This window comes from Colletotrichum jinshuiense, chromosome 6 (assembly GCF_051148585.1).
Source record: "Colletotrichum jinshuiense chromosome 6, complete sequence".
NCBI lineage: Eukaryota > Fungi > Ascomycota > Sordariomycetes > Glomerellales > Glomerellaceae > Colletotrichum > Colletotrichum jinshuiense.
Window position 1 is genome coordinate 918,764 of NC_139313.1, and position 25,437 is coordinate 944,200.

The 25,437-nt window shown below is 50.4% G+C and overlaps 7 protein-coding genes across 7 annotated transcripts; 2 read left to right on the forward strand and 5 right to left on the reverse strand.

Moving 5' to 3' along the window:
- Positions 1 to 1,025: 1,025 nt before the first annotated feature.
- Positions 1,026 to 1,832, reverse strand: EsH8_VI_000224 (uncharacterized protein; the record flags this gene model as incomplete). The annotated part of the gene is made up of 3 exons (XM_083271477.1): positions 1,026 to 1,429; positions 1,510 to 1,642; positions 1,722 to 1,832. 3 exons carry the CDS (start codon positions 1,830 to 1,832, stop codon positions 1,026 to 1,028), a joined length of 648 nt encoding a protein of 215 aa, XP_083126651.1.
- Positions 1,833 to 3,387: 1,555 nt separating this feature from the next.
- On the forward strand, positions 3,388 to 4,521 carry EsH8_VI_000225 (uncharacterized protein; the record flags this gene model as incomplete). The annotated part of the gene is made up of 1 exon (XM_083271478.1): positions 3,388 to 4,521. One exon carries the CDS (start codon positions 3,388 to 3,390, stop codon positions 4,519 to 4,521), a length of 1,134 nt encoding a protein of 377 aa, XP_083126652.1.
- Positions 4,522 to 9,251: 4,730 nt separating this feature from the next.
- Positions 9,252 to 10,392, forward strand: EsH8_VI_000226 (uncharacterized protein; the record flags this gene model as incomplete). Its single annotated transcript, XM_083271479.1, has 3 exons — positions 9,252 to 10,093; positions 10,150 to 10,305; positions 10,380 to 10,392. 3 exons carry the CDS (start codon positions 9,252 to 9,254, stop codon positions 10,390 to 10,392), a joined length of 1,011 nt encoding a protein of 336 aa, XP_083126653.1.
- A 516-nt stretch (positions 10,393 to 10,908) lies between these two features.
- Positions 10,909 to 11,933, reverse strand: EsH8_VI_000227 (aromatic alcohol reductase; the record flags this gene model as incomplete). Its single annotated transcript, XM_083271480.1, has 3 exons — positions 10,909 to 11,361; positions 11,416 to 11,844; positions 11,904 to 11,933. The coding sequence occupies 3 exons, from the start codon at positions 11,931 to 11,933 to the stop codon at positions 10,909 to 10,911; spliced, it is 912 nt and encodes a 303-aa protein (XP_083126654.1).
- A 1,199-nt stretch (positions 11,934 to 13,132) lies between these two features.
- On the reverse strand, positions 13,133 to 14,656 carry EsH8_VI_000228 (uncharacterized protein; the record flags this gene model as incomplete). The annotated part of the gene is made up of 3 exons (XM_083271481.1): positions 13,133 to 13,886; positions 13,945 to 14,320; positions 14,416 to 14,656. The coding sequence occupies 3 exons, from the start codon at positions 14,654 to 14,656 to the stop codon at positions 13,133 to 13,135; spliced, it is 1,371 nt and encodes a 456-aa protein (XP_083126655.1).
- Positions 14,657 to 20,084: 5,428 nt separating this feature from the next.
- Positions 20,085 to 22,463, reverse strand: EsH8_VI_000229 (uncharacterized protein; the record flags this gene model as incomplete). Its single annotated transcript, XM_083271482.1, has 3 exons — positions 20,085 to 20,856; positions 20,908 to 21,872; positions 21,930 to 22,463. 3 exons carry the CDS (start codon positions 22,461 to 22,463, stop codon positions 20,085 to 20,087), a joined length of 2,271 nt encoding a protein of 756 aa, XP_083126656.1.
- Positions 22,464 to 23,601: 1,138 nt separating this feature from the next.
- Positions 23,602 to 24,892, reverse strand: EsH8_VI_000230 (Intradiol ring-cleavage dioxygenase; the record flags this gene model as incomplete). Its single annotated transcript, XM_083271483.1, has 3 exons — positions 23,602 to 24,006; positions 24,064 to 24,587; positions 24,640 to 24,892. The coding sequence occupies 3 exons, from the start codon at positions 24,890 to 24,892 to the stop codon at positions 23,602 to 23,604; spliced, it is 1,182 nt and encodes a 393-aa protein (XP_083126657.1).
- Positions 24,893 to 25,437: the final 545 nt, after the last annotated feature.

The following is a 25,437-nucleotide window of genomic DNA, read 5'->3' on the forward strand; positions in this document are numbered from 1 at the left end:
CCAATCACTGCATAACCTTGTCACTTCTCCACGAAATCCCTCTCTATTTCAACATCCATTGCTAGTGGATGCTGCCTTCATTTCCGTGCGGTAGCAGAGTCAAAAGAGTTTATTTCCGTCGGTCGCCTTGCTGCCAGTCAAAGTCATCAGCCTGTGTAGAGCTTTCAATTCGTGTCGTAAATTTGCTCATGATTCCCTTGCCTGCGCCTCGGCTAGCCTCGCTTGCTGTGGCTGTCTCCGTAAACCCCCGTATTCAATACTAATGTCACTGGTATCAGACAGCCGTGGCAACCCGTTCTTGTTCACCCTTACCGGCAATTTTCGATTGATTTTCTTGCCTATTTGCTGATGCAGAAAGGCCTCATGGCCGCAGCATTGGAAAATCTATCCGGTACCCGGATCAAGATACATGGGCCACTTGAAAACGCAGCTTGGTTATGGGGTATAAGATACTTGGAAAAGCCAACTCCAGTCGATGAGTTCATGGGAGAGGTTCATGAGACTTATTTTTTGCCATTTTGGGAGATGAACCACTGCGTGATTCACTGGAACGCCTCACCCAACTATTGCCGAAACCTTACCAACTTTGAAAGATTAGACCCAGCCTGAGAGGGCTACGGAATAGCATGGATTGCACTGGTCTTTATTTACGCATACAAGCCATGAGCCTCAGCCCTAGAGCGGGCTGAGCGATTCCGGGAGGTAAAGAGCTATCGGATTCAGGCAACTAAAATCACTTCGAGTTGCGATATTCGCTTTGCAACAATAGTCAGCAATAAACCTTCAACTTTTATTCATCCCCGTAAAATAGTAGTTCAATTGGCCTAGTGCTCCAAGAAGTAGAGTCTGCTTGGATTGAAATTCCAAGTTTCTGTACAGAACTAGACGGCTAAAGCTCGAAGTCAAATCCACCACACAAACTTGAACTTCGGCTTTTGCAAGCGTTGGCTAGAAACCGACCGCTTGACAATATAACAAAATCTTAGTCGACTCGGGATCAAAACGTAACGGTGGCTATGTAATATCTACAAGAGTAGCAATACAGACATAGCAACTAGAGTCGCAAGACTGCTCATAGCGACTCGATCTGCTGGCGCACTGCTTGGCGTAGTAGACGCCGTTGACCCGGCCGAACTAGTTTGACTCCCGGTGGTTGGAGCTACTGAGGCGCCGGTAAACGCAGCACCGGAGACACCTGCGGACGAATCACTGGATTTGCCGGTAGATGAGACCTCGGAGGTAACCGTAGCCGAAGCCGCGGTGCTAGAGGCCGACGCTGCTGAGGACTTGGGGTCGCCCGTGGCGGTGGATGCAGCACTCGATGAGGCGGTGGTGGAGGTGGTCAGCTTGATGCCGCAGACCGCTTCTACGTCGAATGTGAACGGCATGTTTCGCGCCCCGCATTCCGAGTTCTGCCGCTGGATGGAGGCTAGACATCGCGGAAAGGAAACTGCGTGTAAGCCGCACGGTTTCGGTCCGGCCGACGAGATGGTAAAAGAGGGGGCCTACCGGGCAAGACCGAGGCGGCGCACTTCTGGGCCATGCAGCAAAAGTACGCCTCGCGGTACTTCTGCTGGGTGCACATGCACGCCGCGTCGTTTGTGCAGGAGCCTCCCGGAAAGCTGCCGAAGAAGCAGCCATTCTACACGGGGGGGCGAAGAGAAGCGGTGAGTTACTAAGTTCATGATGGCAGAATACCTGGGAGGCGCTTGAAAACTCACATCGCAACTCGAGTTACGGTTATCCTCCTCCTGGTCGAACTCTGGCGACGCGACGGCCAGGCCGGCGCTCAGGAGGCCGAGGAGCACCAAGACAGCAGACGGCCGCGGCATGGTGGCGTTGGCTTCGTGAGGGATGAAAAACGAGTGGCAAAAAAGCGAGTGACTAAAAAGCGAGTGACTGAAGAAATGGACAGCGGACTTTACAACCTCTCGACGACGTTCGAAAGGAGCAATCAAGGGAACCGTAACGACTCCTATTCACGTGGGAAAACAAGGGGGACGGGAATATCAAATTTCCCGCATTCACGGCAGTGTCGCTGTCCTATTGGGACTGCGAAGGGGTAACTATTCGAAGGATTCACCGGGCGCGGAGCTTGGCTTGATTTGGATGGTACGTGGTCCGGGGTAGCCAAAGTTCCTGTGGCCTAATTTCCTTCTGCTCTGGCAAATCAAAGCAGCTCTATACGCGTCCTGCTGGTCGGGCCAAGACCCCAGGAGGCGCTACCTGATAGTGGATAACTAGATGTTTTAATTGCGATTATCTCACACGGCTGCTCACCTCTAGTTTCTCTGCTTCTTCCTTGGAGTGATGTCTAATGTTTAGTCGGGTGAGCAGGGTGAGCAGGGGCGTAGGTTATTGGTGTAAGCGCTATCCCGCTAACAGCTGCCCATAAACCACCAAGCACACAGTAATACGTACATATTTCCACAGCCAACTTTAAAAGTACTACTTGCGCAGGTATTGCCTGCTTAGGTGACTGCAGCAATGTTGTGGACAGAAGAAAATACTCATAGGATTGTAGCACCCATGTTCTGACTCATATGTTTGATCCCCTAGTCCATTTCCGTCTCAGAACCAGTGTGAATTGGTTTTAATGGTTGCCAAACCTTTTGTCTCCAGATTTTTCTACTCGCATGATCATGAATTGTAAGGTTATGAGAATTCGAAATCATTCTCTAGGACAATGGTTGCCCTAACGTAGCATGGGGATACCAGGCACTGCGGCCACCGAATGGACCCTCACTTTGACAATCCATCCTACTTATCCCGCCAAGACTTTTCTTACCAAGCGACCGTCAAAGGTACCAATACGTCCCATAACTTTGTTTCCTGAAATTGGGACAGTCTTTCTCTCCTATTATCAAATATTGAATTGGCTTTACCTCTCCCAAGATTCTTTTTCCGCGCCGCTCTCCCACCACTTCCAACGCTTCATTCCTTTCCGTTACTTTCCAAACTTCGCCGCGAACCTGACATTACCAACATTCACTCTATCGCAACTATCCCACGAAAAATCCTAAGCACCCAGCGATTTACGCATTGTACCATCTACTTGACGAAGAAGTCGCGTTGCTCATATTCCCGTTGGATGATCAATAGTTCCAAGAGCAGCCCCCATCTGCCGGATACAAAAGTTCACTCATTCCGTTCCTTACCAATACAAATCCATCATAGTCCAAGACGCTCAACGCCCCCTCTATCTGGTCCGAATAACAATCTGTTTCTCATTTCAGCATCTGCACCCACTATTTGACAATTCTCAAGATGGCCTTTTCAGACGACGCCACCCTCTTGCGTGATCACGCGAGGCTCTACTCGCAGGGGCAACTTCTGAATCTGACTCCGCACAGAGCGCCGAGGCCTTGAGGATTGGAATACTATCCAATGCCGCCTGATTTGGATGTTGAAGACACTGGCCAACTCGAGGAGGATAAGAGGCTTACTCGCGTGGGGATAGTCTTCCAAGAGAAGAACCAACCGCACAATCTCGACCCAAATGTCCAAAAGGATGAGTCAAAAAAGATAAAGGTCGAAATTCTCAAGATTATTAACAACAACTGCTCTGAAAGCTACACCCCTGGCACCCAAAAGCTTAAATGTAAGGTGCTCCAGGTCCCCTCCATAGCTCCCAGCAACGAAGATCAACAAACTCCGGTCGTAGGCGACGTTATCTTCATCAAAGTTTTCGACGCCATGTTCTTTCCCCGGATCATTAGCGCCATAGACATGCATTTCAAGGTTACTGCTCGAGCAGACATGGCCTTGAGCAATGAAGTCGGAGCGTATGCATTCCTGTACAAACAGGGCCTCACCGGAGCCCCTCATATCGCGCCTCAATGGCTCGGTTGCTGGACTGCCGAGGTTCAAAGCAGTAGCCCCGAATATCAGGGCCGCACTCGATATGTTGGTGTCGTTGCTTTGGAGTTCATCGATGGCATCTGTCTGCAGAAACTGTGGGTGCGCAACGAGCTCGACAAGCAAGTCTACGTTGGCGATATCCCTAGAGTTGACGATGACATTGAAACACTCCTGCAAGTGGACGAAGCCACTCGTCTCGGCACCATGGAAGACCTCCTGGCCGATATCGTCAAGCAATATAAAGTTGGCGTGACCCACTACCACATTCGTCCAGAAAATGTCATCGTGTCTTTCCGCCGTGGATCTCAGGAGCTGGCAAGACCAAGGGTTTCTTTGGTTGGATACAAGGACTCCGTTGTTGGCCCCCTGCGTGAGCCGCCGCGCAACAAGTTTGCCAGGTATCCAAACCCTATCCATCCCTACTGGCGATTCAACTACGAAAGGTTGGAGTCATTCTTCGATTGCCATTGGCTTCCAGTGCATTGGAAAACGGGCGACTCAGCTTCGTGTCCCAAGCTGGACAAATGGATGCTGGAGATGTTCGGCCCCTTCGATGGCGATAAGTACAGCTCGTATATCTTCAAGCCCTCTGTACCCAACGTGACGCAGCCAATTGACAAGTCAACTGTTGAAGAAACCTCTTCTTCTGGTATTGCTTGAGGCGTCTTGTGCTGTTGTGGTAGTTAAATAATCGCATTAATCATAAACAGTGCATTTTGGTCAGAATATAAAAATATTGCGAGCGAAAAGTCATCTTTGATAACAGGAGGATAAATGCATAACATTTCCATAATATTTCCACAGTTTGTTAACGATTAAACATATCAATGCAGGCACACTTAAAAATAAGCGGACTGCGCAGGCTGAATAGGCAACTAGGCCAAGGGCTGGCCAGGATGAGCTGCGATTCCCCTTAGAAAGATTCCTGCTGCAGGGCCTCATTGACAATGTTGTTAAAGAAAGGAGACAGGATACCAGAGGTGAAACCGGGGTTTGCGGAACTAAAGTATGGTGGAGGTATATGTAAAGACGTGCCACTCTGTCTTTCAGGTGCGGCTACCATAAAGCCACGTGGTCCGGGGGTGCAGGGTAAATAGGGGGTGCCTGGCAGCTTTGCAGGATGCAGGACTTCAATTCTCAGACACTGTTAGTATTTGTTTACGCATTTGGTTGGGGGGTTTTTGTTTGCTGCTTGTATCTCCAACCAGTAGAAATTCGACCGCAAAAAACCTGTCCCAGAGCGACTATGCAAGGACACCATCTCAATTGTCATTTAATTTTTCGCATTTGACTTCCTAATTATGTAGGCTATCTTTGGGTTTCTGTGAGTCTTGTAGTTGCTTGAAGATCCTCATTCGTTCAACCCTCTCGAAGGGCGCCGCAGAGTGTTGATCACACCCTGTTGAGTACCCAGCAGGTTTACAGGGCTCCATTTGGGATCACCACACATGCATCGCCTCTGAAGTTCATCATACAGTGATGTAAGACAAACTGCAAGATAAGTGACGTGGCATGCAGCCAAGGCAGACAATTTGTTTAGTATGCAAGCCTGACCTGATGCACAGTCAATTACTTTAAGTAGGCTCAATGAGCCACTGTTTGAACTTTTTGGCTATTCTCATTTCACACCAACTTCATCCGACAGTATATTCTCTTTATTGAAATGTCGTCAAAAGGAAAAGGCAGAAGCGCTTACGTCGAGGAAGGAGAAGCATCGGCAGCCACTGCGCGCTCATCGGAAGGATCCTCCTCGTACGATGATGAGAGCACTAGGTCCGAGTATCCAAAAAAGGGCAAAACTCGAATTCCGGCTCGATTGGTCTCAAAGAGGGCTCTTATTGATCTTGGGTATACATGGATCGAGGAAGGAAATACCATAATAGTAAAGAAGGCTCTTGGGCAAGATAACATCGACGAACTACTCAAACTCAGCGAGGAGTACAAATCTTCGGAATTGGAAATCGCCGCTGCTAGATCAAACATCTCCGAGGAGATATACAACATACCTGTAGCAGATGCTACTTCCAAGGAAGTCCCTATTGAGGTAATCAACGTTGATTTAGAGCCGAGCAGACCAACGAGTCCAGTACTTGAACCGATTTTCTCCTCCACTACCCTCCCAGACGCAATACCGTTACCCGAAGCAAATGAAGGACGAAGGAGGTACAACTTCAATACCAACAGGTTCCAGTCCGCCAGCTTCGGCGTCACCGAAGGATCCCGGCCTGGAAACGAAACACTCATCTCGGGAATCCTGCCCCTCAACGGCGCAGAAAGAACACCAACCGCCACCCAAGAGATTTCGGAATCCTCAGAGGCTCAAAGAGCCTGGCGCCACCCAAAATCGATCATAAACGAAGGTATGATCTCTACTGAGCTCTTCAACATTCATGCCGCAGAGTACTACATGAATCAATCTGGCATTCATAAGGTCACTTTGTATTGCCCCAACCGACCGCGGGATCTACACGCAAAGGCACCACTTGTGAGAATGAGATGGCTGTGAGTAAGAATTGAGTTATAAATTGATGTCTGCTTGATATCAGTGCTCATTGAACTTTTAGTCATTTGCAAGGAGCGCCTTCAAACCTTCGAACGCTGGAAGTAAGTCTCCAAACGTAATTTCTTCATATATGCTTCACTTTGCATTCTGGTACGGACATTTGCTCATAACGCAGGATCTTGTCACCGACTGCCCTTTTATTTCACACCATCTGAAGTCAGTTGCGCTCAAGGTATTAATAGAGGTGTTCCGGCGAGGCAGAACATCATCCGAGCTTGGTACACCCATCGAGCCGGGGACTATGGTTCGTTATATTGGAAGATATACGTCCCAACTAGGTCGCTATCAAACTGCTCCGACACACGATACTGAACCGGTCGTGTTTATATGCTCCCCCTTCCTTCATCTTCCTGAAACCTCGAACAAGCAGGTCGGCCACCATCAGCATACTAAAACCCTTCTCGAGTTTCTGTACGGGTACGATGCAGGTAGTGTGCGGCAGACTGGAACTGGAGCACACCAAGTATGGTTAGGAGAAGACGCTGCATCACGGACATTCCACGTACCTAATACTTGGTCGCTCATCATCGGATCTCGTAAGTGACGCACGAGACAGCGCACAGTACAATTGCTAACCAGAATTAACAGACCTTGTTATCACACTTTCTCCTTTGTCTTCTCAGGAATTGCTAGGAGACAACATATACTTTGATCAAAAAGCCCTCAGCTCTACCCATGGAATCCATACAGTTAGGGTGATCGATGAGAAGCACGGTTGCCGATACCACATCGTAGTTGACCAGGACTATAACTATGTGGTACGTGCTCTCTAGCCGAGATTGCGAGGAAGTTCGATAGTCTCTAACTACCAAAGGACTTTTTGAGGCACGCAATAGCTTTGGCCGAAGACGATGAATCTCGTGTGATGGCGTATGTATTGATCGATGAAGGTGGCGGACTAGTTGACTCGGCCACATGGCTGTCTCTCTTGGCTTCCGGTGACATCGAAAATCACATTTTTTACTTGCGAGAACAAGACCCCAAGGAAAAACCGCCCGAGGACGGTCAGTTACAGGCACCTTCAATGAAGCTGCTAACTAATTTTACGGCCGGTCTTGACGGGGTTGGAAGTATTCCTGCGTCTAGGTGGGTTATGTACCAGCAATCTGCTCACTAATCTAAGGTCATTCTGAGTTCAATCTGACAATTCTCTACAGTGCAATATATCAAGGAGAAACCATGATGACGAAATATCAAGTGGGAAGATCAGAAAACGAGGCCGATTTCCGTATTCCAACCAATCCTTCTATGGTCGACCGGTCAGATTCATCTAGCATTCCGGAGCTTTATGACTTAGGAGTTGACCATGGCATTAAGTTCAACCCCGGACGCCAGTTTGAAGTCAGTAAAAGAAGCCTTCGATCAAGCGTAAATGCAAATCGCTAACAGAAAATCAAATTAGTCTGACATTTATGAGATATACTCTATTGAAGACTCGGTCATGGGCAACGAGGCAGTAATGCACTTCGAGACATCACCTTCAGTCTCGGAACCATTGTCTGGGTGCAGAATCAACAACGCGTCCTCTTTATCTGAAGATTTCTCAATCGAATCAATTGGAAACGAGCACAAAAACAATGAAGAGTATCAACAGTCGCCTTCTTTTCTTCACCCCTACGAATCCCCGTCGGCCTCCATTCAAGGACGTAAGACGAGAAGTTCCCTTAGCGTAGGCGCAACATCTCGCAGTCAATTCGACCCTTCAGTCGTATTCTCTGACGACAAAAGTCGTTCAAGAGGCCCAGAAACTCGTGGATCGGGTGTTTCGAGCACTTTTCGACCTCCACCTCATGTGCCATTTCTCACCTGGAGAATGAGCTGGAATACTGACACAAGAACAAAGGTTCAGAGGGACCAAACTCTTGTGCAATTATTGAACAGAATCCATCATTCTGTTGCTTCCGGAAGCATTGGGAAAATATATCTTGGTACCTTCCAGTGTACAGCACACAGCGTTGCCAAGAGACTTCAAGCGCTCAATGCTCAACTTGAACGCAACGAGGAAACTTACACAAAGACAGAGGCACATCAACAAGAAGCCACGAGCGAGGATGCAAGACCACCTAAAGATCAATCCAGCAACTACCCGGATTCTTCCATACCCCAATCATTTACGAGATCCGACACTGCTTCAATTAGCAATGGGCAAGATGATGCAAAACCAGATGCCACACAAGCTCACGGACCGGAAGGAACTCACGTCCCACAGATTCCTCCAACGGAATCTTCCCGTGTCCCAAGCTTGCGGGTGACTGAAGATGGAACTGGAGATTTGGAATCAATAACTCTACTTTTGTCGAGAACAGTTCAGATTTCCGAAGAGATACTTGCTGATTTTCTTCCGAGCACTGACAGTTGCTCTATACACCAATTGGTAACTCGATTTTGGGGCGCGGTAGACACAATACTGAGAGTATGCAAATTCATGCCCTGCGCTTTCGTCGCTACTGTGAATTTACTGATCTTCCCATTTCAGCAACTTCAACTAGCCTCTAGCACAGTGAGTTCAGCTGGGGCATCCTATTGGGTAGTTGTTTCCGCATACATACCAGAGACCGAGGAAGATAATCTACACCCACCTCTCGAAAGGGTCTCTTATCGGGATTGTCAGGAGTGTGGCCAGAACCACGAGTACGGTAGCCTGAAGGAAGCAGTTGATCACTTGCACAGGAATCATATCGGCTGCTCCAAGCCCTCCTCCACCGTAGCCGGTCTATTTGATGATCCATGCGCTGGATGGGTTCGTAAGATTCAATCGGAAACCAATAAACCCAGTAATGACACTGTGGCTCTATTGGCGAATGATTTCTTGGATGCCGTCAAGAGTATGAGAGAAAAAACTCGGGACCTGCACCTCTCAGTCAGCAGAACATCAGAGGGCAACGAAGACATAAATCACCGCCCTCATCTTTTAACCCATCTCGTTCTAGCGTTTGAGAAGGTGGTTTTAAGATATACCATTGCGGCGAAAGAACTTTCTTGGACCAACAAGGCCGCATTGCAGGATCCTGAGGAGAGAATCAATCCTCGGGTGCTAGAGATCACTCGAGAATGGGCTTCTAAGGTCGAGGGTGAGATATATGACCTTCTTAAGCTGGCAAAGAGAGACATCATTCTCTTGGGAACGACGCACCACGATATCGACAGACACATTATCGCACCAGTCGGGCCAGAGCTTTTACTTGCTTCGCTCCTAAGCAATGTGCAAAACAATACCATCCTGCAAGGATTGCGACGAAAAGTCGACACGGTCAAGTACTATCGTAACTTTACTAACAAGACTCGCTTTGGGGCTGTCAGGGACCCAAAGAGGCGAAGGTTCTTGGAAATATCTTCATTAGAGGAAGAGCTGGAAGCTCTGCGAATGATTGTCCAAACACAACGACGACTTATCAGAGCTTATGGGAAGACGCTGCACCCCAAGTCTTTCCAAACAGCTACCACCGGCTGGGCCTATATCAAGGATCGACAAGCAATGTTCCCACTCGAAGACAAGTTGATCGTTTCCCAAGATCAGAAACTCGCCGATGACGACTACGCATTCGAGGTTTTGCAGAGCGTCGCGAAAGCCCTCAGACACGACATCAAACAAAGCATCGAGATCCTGGAGGAGGGACACGGAAAGGCGATTCGCGTATTCACAATTGTTACTTTATTCTTCCTACCCTTGTAAGCATTGGATAATTGGAGGCAGCAATGTGCCGTTGGCTGATAATTTCCTGCAGATCTTTTGTGACAAGCTTCTTTGGGATGAACACCACGGATGTAAGAGATACCAACTGGGACCAGAGGATATTCTGGACTTCTGCCTTGCCCGTTACCTTTGGTGTCATCATTTTAGCATTTGTCTACGGCTACAAATGGGACTCCATCGTAGATGCGTTGGCCAAAAGTTTTCCGAGTACAAAATACACCTCTCCCTGTCGCATTCATGAGGATGACATGATACCATTAGCGGAAGAGGTTAAACAAACCCGCCCAAAGCCAGCAGCAGCGCCGAATTTGGAGGGCCAGCGTGCGGGGCGAGGGAAAGGATTGGTTGGGAGGCTCAAGCGTAGGACAAACAAGAAGTCGGGGGCTGTTCCAAGGCGTCAAACTGGCGAGAGCCTGTTCAACTAGATTAATTACTTGCCATGCGATTGGAAGGATGTGATGAACGAGCAAAAACTTCCAAAGTTGGTCATGTCAGCGCGGTCGCGGCTGAATTCTTGCAGGGGTTGTGAAGGCATCTGCTAGTATCCCAAGTGCTACATATCCTCTTTGAACCACCTTGACCACTTCATGTTGAAGTTCTTTGCCCTCCGTATGAGAAGATTGGACATCGATTATACCAGTTGATTTGGCTATAGGGTGAATGCAAATCACTTGACACCTTGTCACACATTGACTGAAAATGTAACTGTTTTAGTCATGACTTGCGATCAGTTTTAAAGTGTTGTTGCTGATCTCTAATCATAAATAGTGCTTAAACAGTCTTTCCTGTATTAGGCGCTGTGTTCTTTGATATATCGCCGGATAACCTCCCGCAAGTCGCTTTGTGGAAGTTCAAGAACCTTATTCGCCTTATCACTCTCCTTAATAGCGTGACCCGACCCATCGCCGAACCAGTACTTCTGCAGAAATTCTTCAAAGGGAAACCTCCCGCCGGCAGCAACCTTCTCTTTTCCCTCCTTCTCGGCCTCGTCGGATGTTTTGTGCTCGACCGTGAATTTTGAGCCCGTCTCCTCCTCGAACAACTTGTGGAGCAGGTTTTGTGTTACTTCAAACTCGACTATGTTGATATACTTATTAGCGGTCTCGTCTGGGTGTTGCAAGATGGCGACAACGCCCTCGGCAAGGTAGGACAGCGAGGTCGTTGAAACTTTTTGGTTTCCAGAGTCGAAGATTGTGATGCTCTTGTTCTCGAGAGAAATGCCATAGATTCCGCGCGTGATGCTCTGTTGTGTCAAGGTCAGCAGTCTCTCCCAATCCCCATTGATTAGTCAACCAACCCAGTCAAAGAAAAGACTAGTTCCGACACCAGTCCACGTAAAGCCAGGGTTTGTCTCCGCTTTCTTAATCAAGTAATCCACCGCGGCAGTCTTGGCTTTCAGCCACTCTCCAAGAATCTCGCCCTTCAGGTTTCGGGTGTTCAGGCCATACTCGGACGGAATGAAGCGCTTGACACCAGCAGCTACAGCGGCATCTATCAGTGGGTCCTGCGCACCGGGTTGAATAACCGCTATGGTAGAACCCGCGGAGATCACCGCGTCTTGGCCGGCAAAAGCAGCCTTGAGCGACTCAACCGAAGTTACATCTGCCTTGCGAACAGCGACGCCGGGCGGGAACGTAGCCGTCGAAGTTTCACGGGAGACCGCCGTGACTTCGAAGCCCTTTTCTTGGAGGGTCTTGACGACTCGGAGGCCGACGAGGCCGGAAGCCTATGTCGGTTATAAGCAATTATCTGAAAAACGGCTGGAGTGGGATGAAAACTACTCACGCCGACAACGGCAACAGTCTTGATCGACATTTTCTTATTTACTGGCTACAAATCAGATTTGGGTTGCAGAAAGATTCAGAGACAGCGAGACCCTCACAAACTATGTGTCTTGACTTGCTACTTATACAATAGGGGGTAAGTAAGTGGACAGCAACCCCTCCAACCCCTCCTCCCCGTCTCACAATAAGTTGGAAGGTTTTCACCTTCTGACAAGCGGTCCTGGTGGCCCCGCGTGTTGCAACCCAAGACGGGCAGCTCAAATTCCAAGCTTCCGAAAGAAGCTGCAGTTGATGCAGCGAGGCCTCGCATTGCCCTGTAGGCTGTGCAGATCGCCAATCTTGATGGTGAAGGGATAGTAGCATAAAACCCCATAGGGACCTTGTTCATGGACCTTTCTTGGCCTTTGCACCCTGCCAAATCATGACGAGTCAGGTAACGGCGACGTCCGCATCCACATTCGATAACATGCTTCGCTATTTCTTCTCCACACATCCCGCAAGGATAGCCAGCTTCGATCATCGGCAGCATCTGGCGGCAGATATCTTGCCGTTTCTCGGTGCTTTTGGCAGGACGGTTGTACGCAAGGTGCCCCGATGACGCAAGAGTGCAAAACTAGTAGAATATAATGTCTGCGGCAGTTCATACGTAGCACCAGATGCTATCTATGTCTTCATCTATAATCTACCGTGGGAATGGGAATCTGTATATGTTTTTTTCGAGTCCTGCTGCCTTGCCACTGTCCAAGTTTGAATTGGACCGCCACGCTCACCTCAATCAGAAGTATAGTGGTACTTCCAAATAACCATAAACAAGTCTGCAGAGATGACGATCTTGACGTCCTAGACAGCGGAAGCCTTCCGTCTCAGTAAGCCGAACAGGGGTTGCGGCCCGGCAGCAGATCAATCTCCGAGCCGCGCCGCTCGGTGTTGATACGTCAAGCGCCTGCAGATATGAGGGGCGCATGGGACCAATGATCATCGGCTGCCGCAATGACGGCTGTGTTGTTCGAAGGCTTCTCGACACGTTCACTGCCACCATTGCCGTGTAGCCGTTGCTGCACGACAATGAGTTCCTGCGTGTGTCTAGGGGTTTCTTCTTCTTTAGTTTTCACCGTGGTATTTTATGATTGAGACCAGGTCTACTTATCTACCCATGCAATGTCGGTTGAACTGGAGACGGACGCAACGCGAAACGAAAAGACTATAGCATATTAAGATCTAATTAACTCCTCATACAACCTTGGTCGGCTTCCAGCCGCCGGAGAAGCCACGCGCGACGCAAATCGTCATCCCACTGGCAGCGAGGCAACAGCCCGACCAAATCCAACCACTCAAGTAACCGTGGGACCTTGACAGCGCACCCGCAATTGGCGAGCCAAAGAGCAGGGCCACCGACATCACCGTGAAAGCCATGCCAAACCTCGTACCCATGTAACTCTTGTCCGCTGTAAGCTTGACAAACGTCGTCGGCTGCAGAGCGAAGAACGTGCCGCTGAAGAAGCCGTATACTACTGTGACCGCGATCAAGGAGGCCTGGCTGTTGGTCGCGGCGAAACAGAAGGCGGAGATCGACATGACGAAGACGGCGCCAGCAATCATGTTCATGATGCCGATGTAAGGCGCGAAAAAGTTGGGAATGATGCGACCAACGATCGATGCGCCGTTGAGCATGGAGAGTAGGTACAATGCGACATCCTCGCTTGCCATGTGGTTTTCGAGGGCATAGCTCTGCACGTAGACATATGGCGTATACATACCCAAGAAGAGCAGACAGCAGGCGCCGAGGAAGAGGAGGAATGGTGTGTCGTGGAAAACGGACTTATCAACCAATGGCCGTCGCTTCAAAGGGATCTTCAGCTTCGATGTCTTGATGACGAGGTTGCTGATGGCGAGTGTGACTAGGGATATCAGCGCAAAGATGAGCACCGTCCATCGGAAACCGATCTTGGGTTGTAATGCTCGAAATAATGCCGGCAGGACAAGACTGCGACACCTCAGTTAGACTCCGCGAATCTCTGAATAGGATATAACAAATTGCTTACCCGCCTACACCACTACCGTTGGCTGCGATGCCATTGGCGAGCGCCAGTCTGGTAGAGAACCACTGCGACGGCAGCGCAACGCCCAACGTAGAGAGACAGCCAGTTCCAATGCCAACGAGGAGGCCCTGCACGAGGAGGAACTGCCACAAGTTTTGACAAAAGGCTTGCAAGATCAGCCCGACCAACACGAGGATTGACCCGACGATAAGCAGGTATCGAGAGTATCCGAGATCATAGATAGGTCCGATGATGAACCCCAGAAAAACCATGAGGAAGTTCTGCAGAGAACCTATCGTTGATATCTGGAAGGGCGTGTTGCTGCTTAGGAGGTCAGACTGATAGTAGGCCTGGAAGGCGCCAAAGCTGGAGATCAGCCCTGCATATTCAATGGTTAGCTCCCGGGCTTCCTGATTGTTGAGCCTTGCAGCGGCTCATGATGGTGACATCGCCGCACACGTATATGATACTCACCCCACGTGTTGAAGTACAGGAAAAAAGACCCAAGTATGTGGAGCCACGCCTGCAAACCGCCATTCGGAGGCGCGGCAGGGGTGGTTGACTTCTCAGCGGTTGGCGATGTTTGGGAGGATGTTGGAGGGGTGTCGTTACTGCTGCTCCCATTGTCGGCTGCCGCAACGGAGGCGCCCGCTGCGGACCCCTGGACGGTGTCCTTGTCCTGTCCCTTGGGACTGTCGTTAACAATTGACGCCATTGTCCGTCGGCTCGCCTGAGCTCCCCTTTGCAAACAACGGTTTGCCGGCAGGTGAAAGTTTGGTTAATAGCTGCTCCAAGGGAATAGGGACGGGACGATGGCCATGCGACCAATGCGCTAACGCAACAAGAGAAAGTTTAAGTGATGAAAGGGGTGTGAATTGGGACCGGTATGCAGGCAGGGTCTAAATCAGAAATCGTAGGCGGCATCAGCAAATTGCCTCCGAGCCACCTCTCTTGCGCTCACTTAAGCAAGAATGGCGTTGCTGAGCGCCCCCCCTTTTTGATGGGTTGTGGGTAATAGGTTGCCCTGGTTTTTTTTCGCTCTCGACTGACTGAATAAGATGAGCTGATGGCCTTGTATTTAATCCACCGACTTCCCTGTTCGTAGTAGCAGGACTGCAATGCAACCTACCATGATCGGGACCCCCGACCGTACCCGCATCCTTCCGCAGCACCTGCAGTAGATCTGATTTGGACACACGATACTTTGCAACACCACCAATAGAGCCTGAATTGAGATACTTGAACTCAATGGAGGATAAAACATTGAAGCAGACTGCACAGCAGAGCTAGGAAATATCTGCATAATATTTTCTGAAAAAAACTGGCAACAGCAAGTCCCAAACAGCCTTCATGACTCGGTTTGCTATGCAGGCCTTGGCTGGTTACCGGGAAGGATCATCAAGGGACGGAACCCTCCCCCCGGGGACCGCGCCGTATTAGGCAGCCCACCCACTGATCTACCGCGCGCGATGAGTTGCCACTGGGCGAATCCCAGGATTTGCTGGCCCCAATGCCTAAAATGGGATCACACCATATCATCTGGATAATTTTCCCCAATCTGGCTTAAAACCGGGGCCGGATCTGACGATGCTTCGGCCGATTACGTTCGGCAGCAAATTTTGATTCTCTCCAAAAGCTGCTCATGCGGGCGCACTGCCAGAAAACCGAGACTAAGTCCTGAGAAAAATGGGTTGCAAATTTCCTTTATCAGTACTTGCTTTGTCTGAACTTGGAGCATTGTGCATATAGGCGGGCGGTGTTGATAATTCCTTCCGTCGAAACCCATCACATTCTCTGCCTACAAGCCTGTCGGTGAAGCTTGTGTGTTCATTGGTAACAACGACATTGGTGTGGGCAGTGCAAACCAACATAAGAACGCATGCAAAGTTCAGAAAGCACAGAAGTTCAATGATGATAAGTAAAAGCAGACGTCAACTTAGACTTCTTTCAGATCATTAAGGTTTATCGAAATTGTTGGTGTTTTCTCGATGACCTAGGGGTACCTTCGGCGGCTGGCTTGCCTCACAAGTACCCACAGTTAATTGTAAGGGTATGGTTTCCGCAACCTGATGGGGGAAATCTACACTAACCTAACATACCTTAGGTTGCGATTAGTTGACGTAGACCATTGACAACTGAAGAAAGGTTCAACAGAAGGGACTATGCATACATCACAAGTCAATCTCGCTCGATGCTTTTCAGTTTAGATTTCCTTGCTCACCTCTCGGCCAACTCAGCTTCACTTATCGATCGCAGCTTCTTTCAAGAAATAATCAACAGATGAATTGAATCTCTGGAGTCCAAAAAATAAATGTATGGAGTTGATTACTGAACTGTACAGTATTTTTCGTGAGTTTGCACCCGGAGGATTGATACAATGTCTGGTGTCTTGTGACTCCCTTTGGTGGCCCAATTGCTACCAACTCGGAAAATTCGTTTGAGCCAGATATAGCTCGAAAATATATTTCTAGTGGCTTCCAATACATTCTTAAAGATGTCTTCTGGTTGTAAGAGACAGGGTGGTTGGGAGGATGAGATCCTAGGGCGTAGGCCAGGCAGCAGCTTCTTTCTACTTCCTAGGACTTCTTCTACCCCTCTTTGGTCTTCTTGGCTGCACAGACAAGCGAAGACACTATGAAACCAACTTTGATCTGGTAATTTCAGAAATGACAATAGGGCGTATAAGCCAACTTGACAAAAAGTACAAAATAGACTCATTCTGGCCTTCAGCATGGGTCAGAAGAAAAACCCATGCTCATCACCTCACCTTCTCCCTGTCTCTCTTCTCTCACCCATCCAACCGGCCACATAATGTCATCTTCAACATCCATTCTCTCCAAGACTCTCCAATCGATCACGGTGACAAAAATTCGTGAACTTGAGAAACAGCGAGCGCAGTACGAAACCCGCAAGAACAAGATCCTTGAGGATGTCGAGGAACATATCGACCAGGGAGAGCGAATAAGCTGCTTACTCCGCGGCGTCAAAGAACTGTACCGCACCAAAGACGACAACGAAAACGAAAAAAGTATCAACAACATCGTCAATTTACTGGCACAGTCACGTTACGATGCGTCGGTGCCGGCCCACATGCTGCAGTCTTGCGAAGACTTTCTACGGTCCAAGCTTGAGGTAGAAAGCCGCAAGCTTAGCATGGCTCATCTGTACTCGAGGCTTGTGACAGAATGGATGGATCCTGGAGATCCAATGGAAGACGCCAGCGTTGCCGCATCATCGGAGGAAGACTCTTCGTTTGAAGTCATTGATCGACAGAAGGAGCGTCTCCAGAACCTTTGCGACCAGTTCGAGAAAGTCGTGTTCACGCCTCTGGAGACGGATGAGAAGGAGATCAACGAATATCTGAGCGGCTTTTTCGACACCGATGAGAAAAGAACAGCGCTGAAGAACCTGCAGGACCATGTCCGACTGTCGAGCGAATCCATGCTGGAAATGACAAAGCCTTTCAATGAGACCACGCTAAAGCAGTGCATCAATGGCCTCGAGAAAGATCTACTCAGCGATGAGAAGCAAGCCGTTCTCAGGGAGTTTGAAGAGAACGATGTGGTCCTCAGAGAAATCGCCGACGTCCTAAACACACGGTTTGCCGATTTTGAGACCTGGGAATGGGACGCAGGCGAGGATGGCGTGCCCGTTCTCCCGCGCCAACAGCTTAATGGAAAATACCGTATCTGGATGGATGAGGATGTGCTGCAAGCAATCTTTATTCACTACATCGGTGTCCGTTCTTGTGTCGATTTAAAAAAGGGCTTGACTGATCTTGTCTCTCTCTCGGGGAATAGGCAGGTCTGGAGATGGCACGCCGGACCATCGTTGACCGAAAGAGACGCCCAGCGGCGCGCCTACTATCTTGATGAATTGCTCTCAGAGAGCTATTCTGGGTACGGCAGCTCTTTCCGGGGCAGAGGAGGTGCCAGAGGAGGCATCAGAGGAGGGGCCAGATTTGGGGCCAAGACACGGAAGAGAGGAGCTTCTTTGAATGCTCCCATCCGCACCGATCTCTCAGGCACGGTCGCAGCCCTTCGCAAGGAGGACTACATTGAGCATTTCTTCGCCGCCGCATTACCCAGCAGCATCAGCACACTAAACAACGGGATATACACCGAGGAGGGGGAATCACGAAAAGACGATGATTCTAAAGGAGCCTCAGAAGATGATTGGGGCACGCCAATCAAAAAGAAGCGGAACACAACAAATACTAACATCAAGCAATTCCTCCTCCGCACGCTTGCTACCGAAGTCATGGTGCAGCAGGCGCTGCATGGCAAGGCTGCTGTGATACAGTCAGACCTCAAATGGTTTGGAGCTAGCCTGTCGCACACGTCGATCTTTGCTGTTATGCGCTTCTTTGGGTTCCCTGAGAACGTCATCTCGTTCTACCGAAAAGTTCTTGAGGCGCCACTGAACCTGAGCCCATCATCGGATTCCCCATCCGCAAGCGGGCCGCGGACCAGACGTCGTGGCGTGCCATTGGCCAGGGCACCAGAGAAGCTCATCGGGGAGCTCATTCTGTTCGCGATGGACTTCGTCGTAAACCAGGAGACGGGGCTGCAGCTGTACAGGCTGCACGATGATCTATGGATTGCTGGCGATCCGTCGCACACCGCAAAAGCGTGGTCTGTCATGCAGCGTTTCGCCCAAGTAATGGGCCTGGAGTTCAACACCAACAAGACCGGGTCTGTGTACCTGACTGACGAAGGGGTGCCGAGGGACAAGATCCTCGCAGCACAGTTCCCGGAAGGAGCAGTCAATGTTGGACACCTCGTCCTGGACCCAAAGAGCGGCAAATGGGTCATCAAGCAGGAGAGCGTGGCAGATCATATCTCGCAGCTACGAAAACAACTGGCAGAATCCCGCAGCGTACTGGAATGGGTGCGGACTTGGAACAGCTGCATCGGCCGTTTTTTCAGCCACACATTCGGCGAACCGGCGTTTTGCTTCGGAAAGGAGCACGTTGAGAGCATTCTTGAGACGTACCGGAAAATGCAACGCGACATCTTCGAGCCTTGGTGTAAGAGTGATGACGGGGATTCAACGTCCGGCTCGGTGGATAACAAACACAATGTTGTCCATTACCTCAAGTCTAAGCTTGAGGCTCGTTTTGGAGTGTCGGATATCTCGGATGCCTTCATTTTCTTCCCGGACCAGCTGGGTGGTCTTGGGCTGCGGAATCCATTCATTCCATTTCTGCTGATACAAGATGACCTCTGCAAGGAGGGCTACTCGCCAACCGAGATAATGGAACGGTGCTTCAAAGACGAGCGTGAAGAGTATGAACTCAAGAAGAAGGAATTTTACTCTATAAGTAGCATCGAGGAGCGCGAAGAGCGCGCAACCTTCAAACTCGGCCGCTTTGACGCTGGCGAGGTTCTCAACTCTATGGAAGCGGAAACCTTCTTCAGCTTCGAGGAGTGGGCCGCAAGCCGGGAGGTGACGAGTGAGAAACTCAGGGATGCATACAAAGACCTGCAGGCCACGCCTACTCAGAAGAGGCAGCCGGCTAACTTCGAAGTGGTGGACTTTTTGAACGATTTGGGCATTGAGGAGGGAACAATGTTCTCCGAAATCAGATGGTTGGTACAGATATATGACAAGGAGGTGAAAGAAAGGTTCGATGGACGGAGGCTCGTCGATGAGCGGTTCTTACCCCTGGGCGTCATCTCCATGATGCGTAAGAAGGCCGTTCGGTGGGGTATGGTTTTATAAACATAGGCAATAGCACAGATTGAAGGAGGGAGTTGGAACACTCGCGAGCGGAAATATTCCAGGACTTCTCATAAGTAAATCCGTATATATGTAGGGATGCGAAATTAACCAGATGTGTCCCATCTTTCTGAGTACTATTCCTTCATTCATTCATGTCTATTCACTTGTTCATCGACTACAGAGATACACATTATGGTCTTGTACTGTAGAGATTCGGGTGCTGGCTTCTAGCCCAAAACAAGCTGAGTCCCTGCTAAATATATAGTTATGCGCTCAACCGAAAACATACAAAGACATTGAAATGACAGCGTAGGAGCCACCATGAAACTCATGTAAAGTTACAATAATCATTTCCTAGTTCTTGTTTATACACTTTCTGAGTCTAGCCAATAAATTGCTGGGAGTAGACGTGAAAGTTGCTACTTTCTCGGATCCCAATTAGCATCGACATCGTCCAGAAGATTCAGCGACTTGAGCACATCAGCGCCGAGAATCTTCTCCAAGCTGACCAACTTGAAGCTTGCCTCCGTGCTGGTGCTACCGTCAGGCAGCTGGTTGGCATCGTCGTGGGTGACGAAAAGACCATGAGGGAAGTCCTTGCCCAGATGGGTTCCAACCGCAGTAATACCGTCGGTGTTGGAGACCGCGTCGATTTGGCCGTCTGACGACTTTGCGATAGTAAAGGTCGTTACGTACTCATGGGGAGCTGCCCGTTTGTACACATTGTAGCCGCTGACACCCTGGGTGGAGATGAAGATGTAGCCTTGGTCAGGCTTTACCCCGTAGACGAGCGTGACGCCTTCAACATCAGCATATGTATGGCCATCGCCAACATACGCAACACGCACGCCTTCCTCTTTCGAGTCGGGCTCGGCGCCGTATCGCCAGAGAGCAGAGGGTTCTTCACCGAGGAAAATCCATCCGTTCTCCTCGTCGGTAACGCATCCCTCAACTTGTCCGCCCGAGCCACCGGTAAAGTCGCGTACAAGAGTGGTTTCCAGAGTGCCGTTGGATGTCGAGGTCAATTCGTATTGCAGATATCTCGCCGACTTTTCGTTGACAAAGAGGTACTGCTTGCCTGTTTTGGGGGACTTATAGACACACGAGCCGTAGACGCTATAATCTGATACAACGGGCTGGATACCACCGGGGATGTCCTTGAGTGTTCCGTTTGAGGTCATTTCGAAAAGACTGGAACTGAATTAATTGATGGTACAACAGGTTCAAGAATTAGTGCCTTACCAAAGAGTATCATCCCCACGACAAGCAGCGAAGGCGAGGTCAATCTTTCGGTCACCCGCCTGGAAGTTGTAGATCATGTCGACATTGTTGGGCTCAGCAGCGCCGATCGTCTGCAGCAACTTGCCAGTGAGGTCGAAAACACCCAAACCGGCACCAACGGTGGATTTGGTGGTGGTGATGATGCGAGATTTTTCGGTAGACTCGGGCGAGATCCAGATGGCGGGATCATCTCCATCTCCTCCATTCTGATCCGTCTCGAAGGAAGGTTCAACCAAGAGGAATGAGCAGTGAAGTCCGCCCCATCCGCTCTCGCACTTGCACTGGTTAGGTCCAACACACTGGCCATGCCCTGAGCAATTGTCGGTACACTGGAAAGCGTCGCAAGAGTCACCGGTAAAGCCAGCGAAGCAACTGCATCCATTTGCGTTCTTTTGGCAGAAACCGTTACCAGAGCAGGCGCTGCAGATGTTCGAGTGGGTGCGGCAGCCACTCAAGTTTCGAGGGTCGTAGGCAGTGTTGACGGAAACTCCGAGCTCCTTGAGAGCACCATCCAAAGATATGAGACCAAAACCGGCAACGTCGTCCGCCTCAATGGCGAAGCCGAGTGCGCCGCTGGGATACTTGGATGTGGATCCTTGGTAGATACTAAGGCCTTGGACTTCGATGTCGTCAAGACCAGTCAGCTTAACGTTACCAATGATCTCGAACGGATACTCGTAAACGGCAATGCTGCTTTCCTGAGCCACAAACAAGTAGTCTATGCCAGTCGAGTTGGAGGCATAAACCGCAATACCGGTCACATCCTCCGCCGCCTCGCCTATCTTGGTGACTTCGGGTGCTGTGGTAGACTCGGTGAGGTCGAAGACGTAGACATCTTTGTCATCATCTGCCGTAATGATCATTTTTGCCTGGGATTGCAAGGCGGCACAGCCGGAAAATTCGGTGGGAGCCGCGAATGTTTGGACCTAACGCAGTCAGCACAACATACCAAATTGGGAAACCGATATGAGCTAGTAACACACCTCCACAAGCTCGATAGAGGTCTTGCCCTGACGAACGAGATATTGAACGATCTGGCCTTTGCCGAAAAGATAAACGTAATCGTTGAGGCTCTTGCTGCGCCACGAGCAAAGGGCAGACCAATCTCCGAGCACTGTAGTCTGAGCAGATTCGATTTCGGTGAAGGACGGGAGCTCGAAGACACGAATTATCGAGTCCGGCATGGCAATGGTGACGGCAAGGTCTTTTCCGGTCACATTATAGACGGTCGTGACAATCTTTGTTCGGCCGGTGGTCAATGTCTTGACCTCCGCCAGAGGCGAGTCGCTGTTCAGGTCCCATGCATGGAATCCTCCAGTGGCCGCTCCGCCATCATTTCCTAGCAGTAGCGGCTTCTCCTTGGAGTAATAGACATCAGTCCAATCCGACTCGAGTTCGCCACCAGTCAGGGCGGTCACATTGAGCTCGAGCTCAAGCGGGGAGGCAGCGGTTGCCAGCCAGGGGTGGACCGCGACCGCGACGAGCGCCGCGGCAAAAGTAAGATGCTTGATACCCATGGCGGTCATGTCAAGTCGAAAAAAAGCAGCTTGACATGGTAAGACTACCAATGTGGCGGTCCGCCACAGGACGAGGAGGAGCAGGAAGGCCATTTATCATGTCGTCTCATGCTCGCGCGGCGGCCCGCGAGAATCGTAGCCCCACGCTGCAAGGCCGGGATTGCAATACAGATCCAGCCACTCTAACTGTGCATGACAAGAAAGCTAGACCATAGCGGTTTACCGAATCACCTTCTCTGTAGCTGCAGGGCAAATTCGCGTGGAGGATGCGGTAATGGAACTCTGAGCGTTACTTCGCCCGGTGAAGAACGGAGGTGAAACGCGTGCAGGAACCAGACAAGGCAATTGGTGGACGCCGTGGGACGAGAATCATGGAGCTTCCACTTTTGGAATCGTCCGGCTTGGCACTGGCACGTGGTTCAGACAAGGGTGAAGTCATAGGTGTGGACAGGGTGCTTCTGGAGCCCGGCGGGAAAAAAAGTCAATTCTGTCTGTTCTCTTTACGTTAATTATGCGGTCACATCGGGGGGAAGGGGAGGGGATTTCCGACTCTCAAGGTAGCGCCGTCATCTTTCCTCCATAATTGATTACGTAGTTGGCTCGTGTGCATGTGTATTGAGTATTATGCCACTGGTTTCTACATGCGCACTGACCCTGCCGCAGGCTTTACACTGGATGTTAATAAATGCGAAGTTGTCATTGTTCAATTGTCTATGTATGCAGATGAGTTGTGACAGGACACTTCTTGAACAATGCGCGCCCCTCTTTCATTTTCTTATTGCCACTGCTCTGCTGGGCAATGAGTGGGCAGTGAGTGGCGACAAACGCCACTTTGAAGTTGTCGCATATTCTCGACGTTTTGGTTCGCCATTCAAAGTTTGGTTTCGTTATTCTTGTTAACCTGGCCCAAGCTGCCACCAAAACAGTCTGAGTTCATATTTTTTTATAACAAGACAACGACTCAAAGGAACCGAATGAACTGGTAGTCAGAATGATAAATGATATTTGTGCGCTTCCACCGAGCTTTTAATTTCAATGCGGCTAAAGGTATCTTGAGATTCTATCACGCAATAAGGAATGTCGACCGTCGGCGACAAGCGCCGCCCCGTACATCGGGTCCGCAACTCAAATACGCCTCTTACGAAGGGGGAGCACCGGTGCCAGAGGGGGGGGTACCAGACATGGTGCCGTTGCCGCCGCCGGGAGCGCCGCCACCACCGCCGCCGCCAACAGTAGCGCCAGTAGAGTGACCACCGTCCTCGTCAATGTAGCCGGCGATGTTGTAGTAGTCGTCGTCAGTGTAGTCGGCAGAAGCGTTGACACCGATCTGGATCCAGGCGAAGAGACCGTCCTGGAGGTCGTCGCTGAGGTAGACAAACTGGGGGAAGGGGTCGTAGGAAGCGTCGGCCTGGAGGATGGACCACATGTCGTCGGCGTTGCTAGTGACGGCCTGGGTGTTGGTGTTGTAGGGGTAGAGCTCCTCAACAGCGGAGCGGATGGACTCGGGCCAGAAAACTTGGCCGATGTGGCTGACGGGAGCATCCTGTTGTGCCGTTAGTGATTTTGATCATGGTAAACCCAAGGTTAAGAACAAACATACCCAGACAGAAATGGTGCCGTTGGGCATCAGGGTCGCGTTGGTGTGCGACAGCAAGTGAGTGTGGGTGGCACGGCCATCGTAGTGACCGGGGAAGATGGTCTCGAACTGGGCAACACCGTCGTGGTCGGTGAGCTGGATGCCACGGAGGAAGGTGCTGTTCATGCCATCGGCGGCGTAGTTTCCGTTGGTGGAGATGCCGCTGTAAATACCAGTGGCGTTGCAGTTCCAGATGTCAACGGCGACGGCGGGGATGGGGTCGCAGGTGGCGACGTCGACGTATTGGACCTCGAGGAACACGGGGACACCGTCGCACCACTTAGACTCGATGACATTGGAGCGCATGTACTCGCCAACGATGTAGTAGGGGCCGTCGGTGATCTCGGGGGCCAAGACGCAAGAGGTGTTGGCGCTGAAGACGTCTTCAAGGGAAGTGAAGATGCCGTTGGAGCTGGAGCCGGTCATGTTGTGATTGACGGCCTCCCAGGAGGTGAGGGCATCAGCATCACGGCGGTACTTCCTGGCAGCTATGGAGCTGTTAGTGAGTGGCTGCGGTAACGGAACAGGAGAGAAACTTACGAGCCTTGAGTCCCTTCTTCTGGCGGATCTCATTGACCTTCTGAGCACGGCGCTCAACGGCGCGCTTCTTCATTGCCTGGGCACCAGCGGTGTTGGAGCAGCTGTTCAGAGAGCGCTGGCCGATGGCGGCAACGTTGTCACGGAGCTGGATGTTGCGCTTCATGTGGTCGTGGCTGTGGTGCTCGCCGGGGTGGGCGGAGACGTAGCCTGCAAACGCAAGGCCGGCGGCCGAAAGGGCGGAAAGGCGAACCATTGTGAGTGTTTGATGAGACAAGTTGGAGCGAATGTTAGAAAGCGATTGTGTTTTTTGGAGATGTCGAAGCGAATGTTGCTGCGGCGGTTGCTGCTGGTGATAATTTCGAGAATTGAACATCCGGCTTCGAGAGAAGTCTTTATACAATCCAAAAAACCATCATTTTCATCCTCGCCCTCGCGTGTAACCCGGCGGGATGTGGAAAACAGAGGGGCTATCGCTGTCGTCCGAACCCCCTACATGGAGAATCCTCGTCATCCCCGTTCCGCAATACTATTTTCGACCATTCCGTCCAATGTCATGGGCTTTTGTCTGAACATCCGACCAACCAGCGCTACGTAAAAGGTCATCCACTATCCGTGGTTGTTATGGTACGCAGGGGTTCTGAGCCTCACATACACGACTTCATTCCCCGCCGGGCGCATGGTTAAGTCAATGCGTCCCTATGTGGTCGTCCTTAACTCAGCCTCACAGCATGCGCCAAGTGGTAGAGAAGCTTGACACGGCAAAGTAGACGACTAAAAGCGGAACCCGGGGTCGATCCG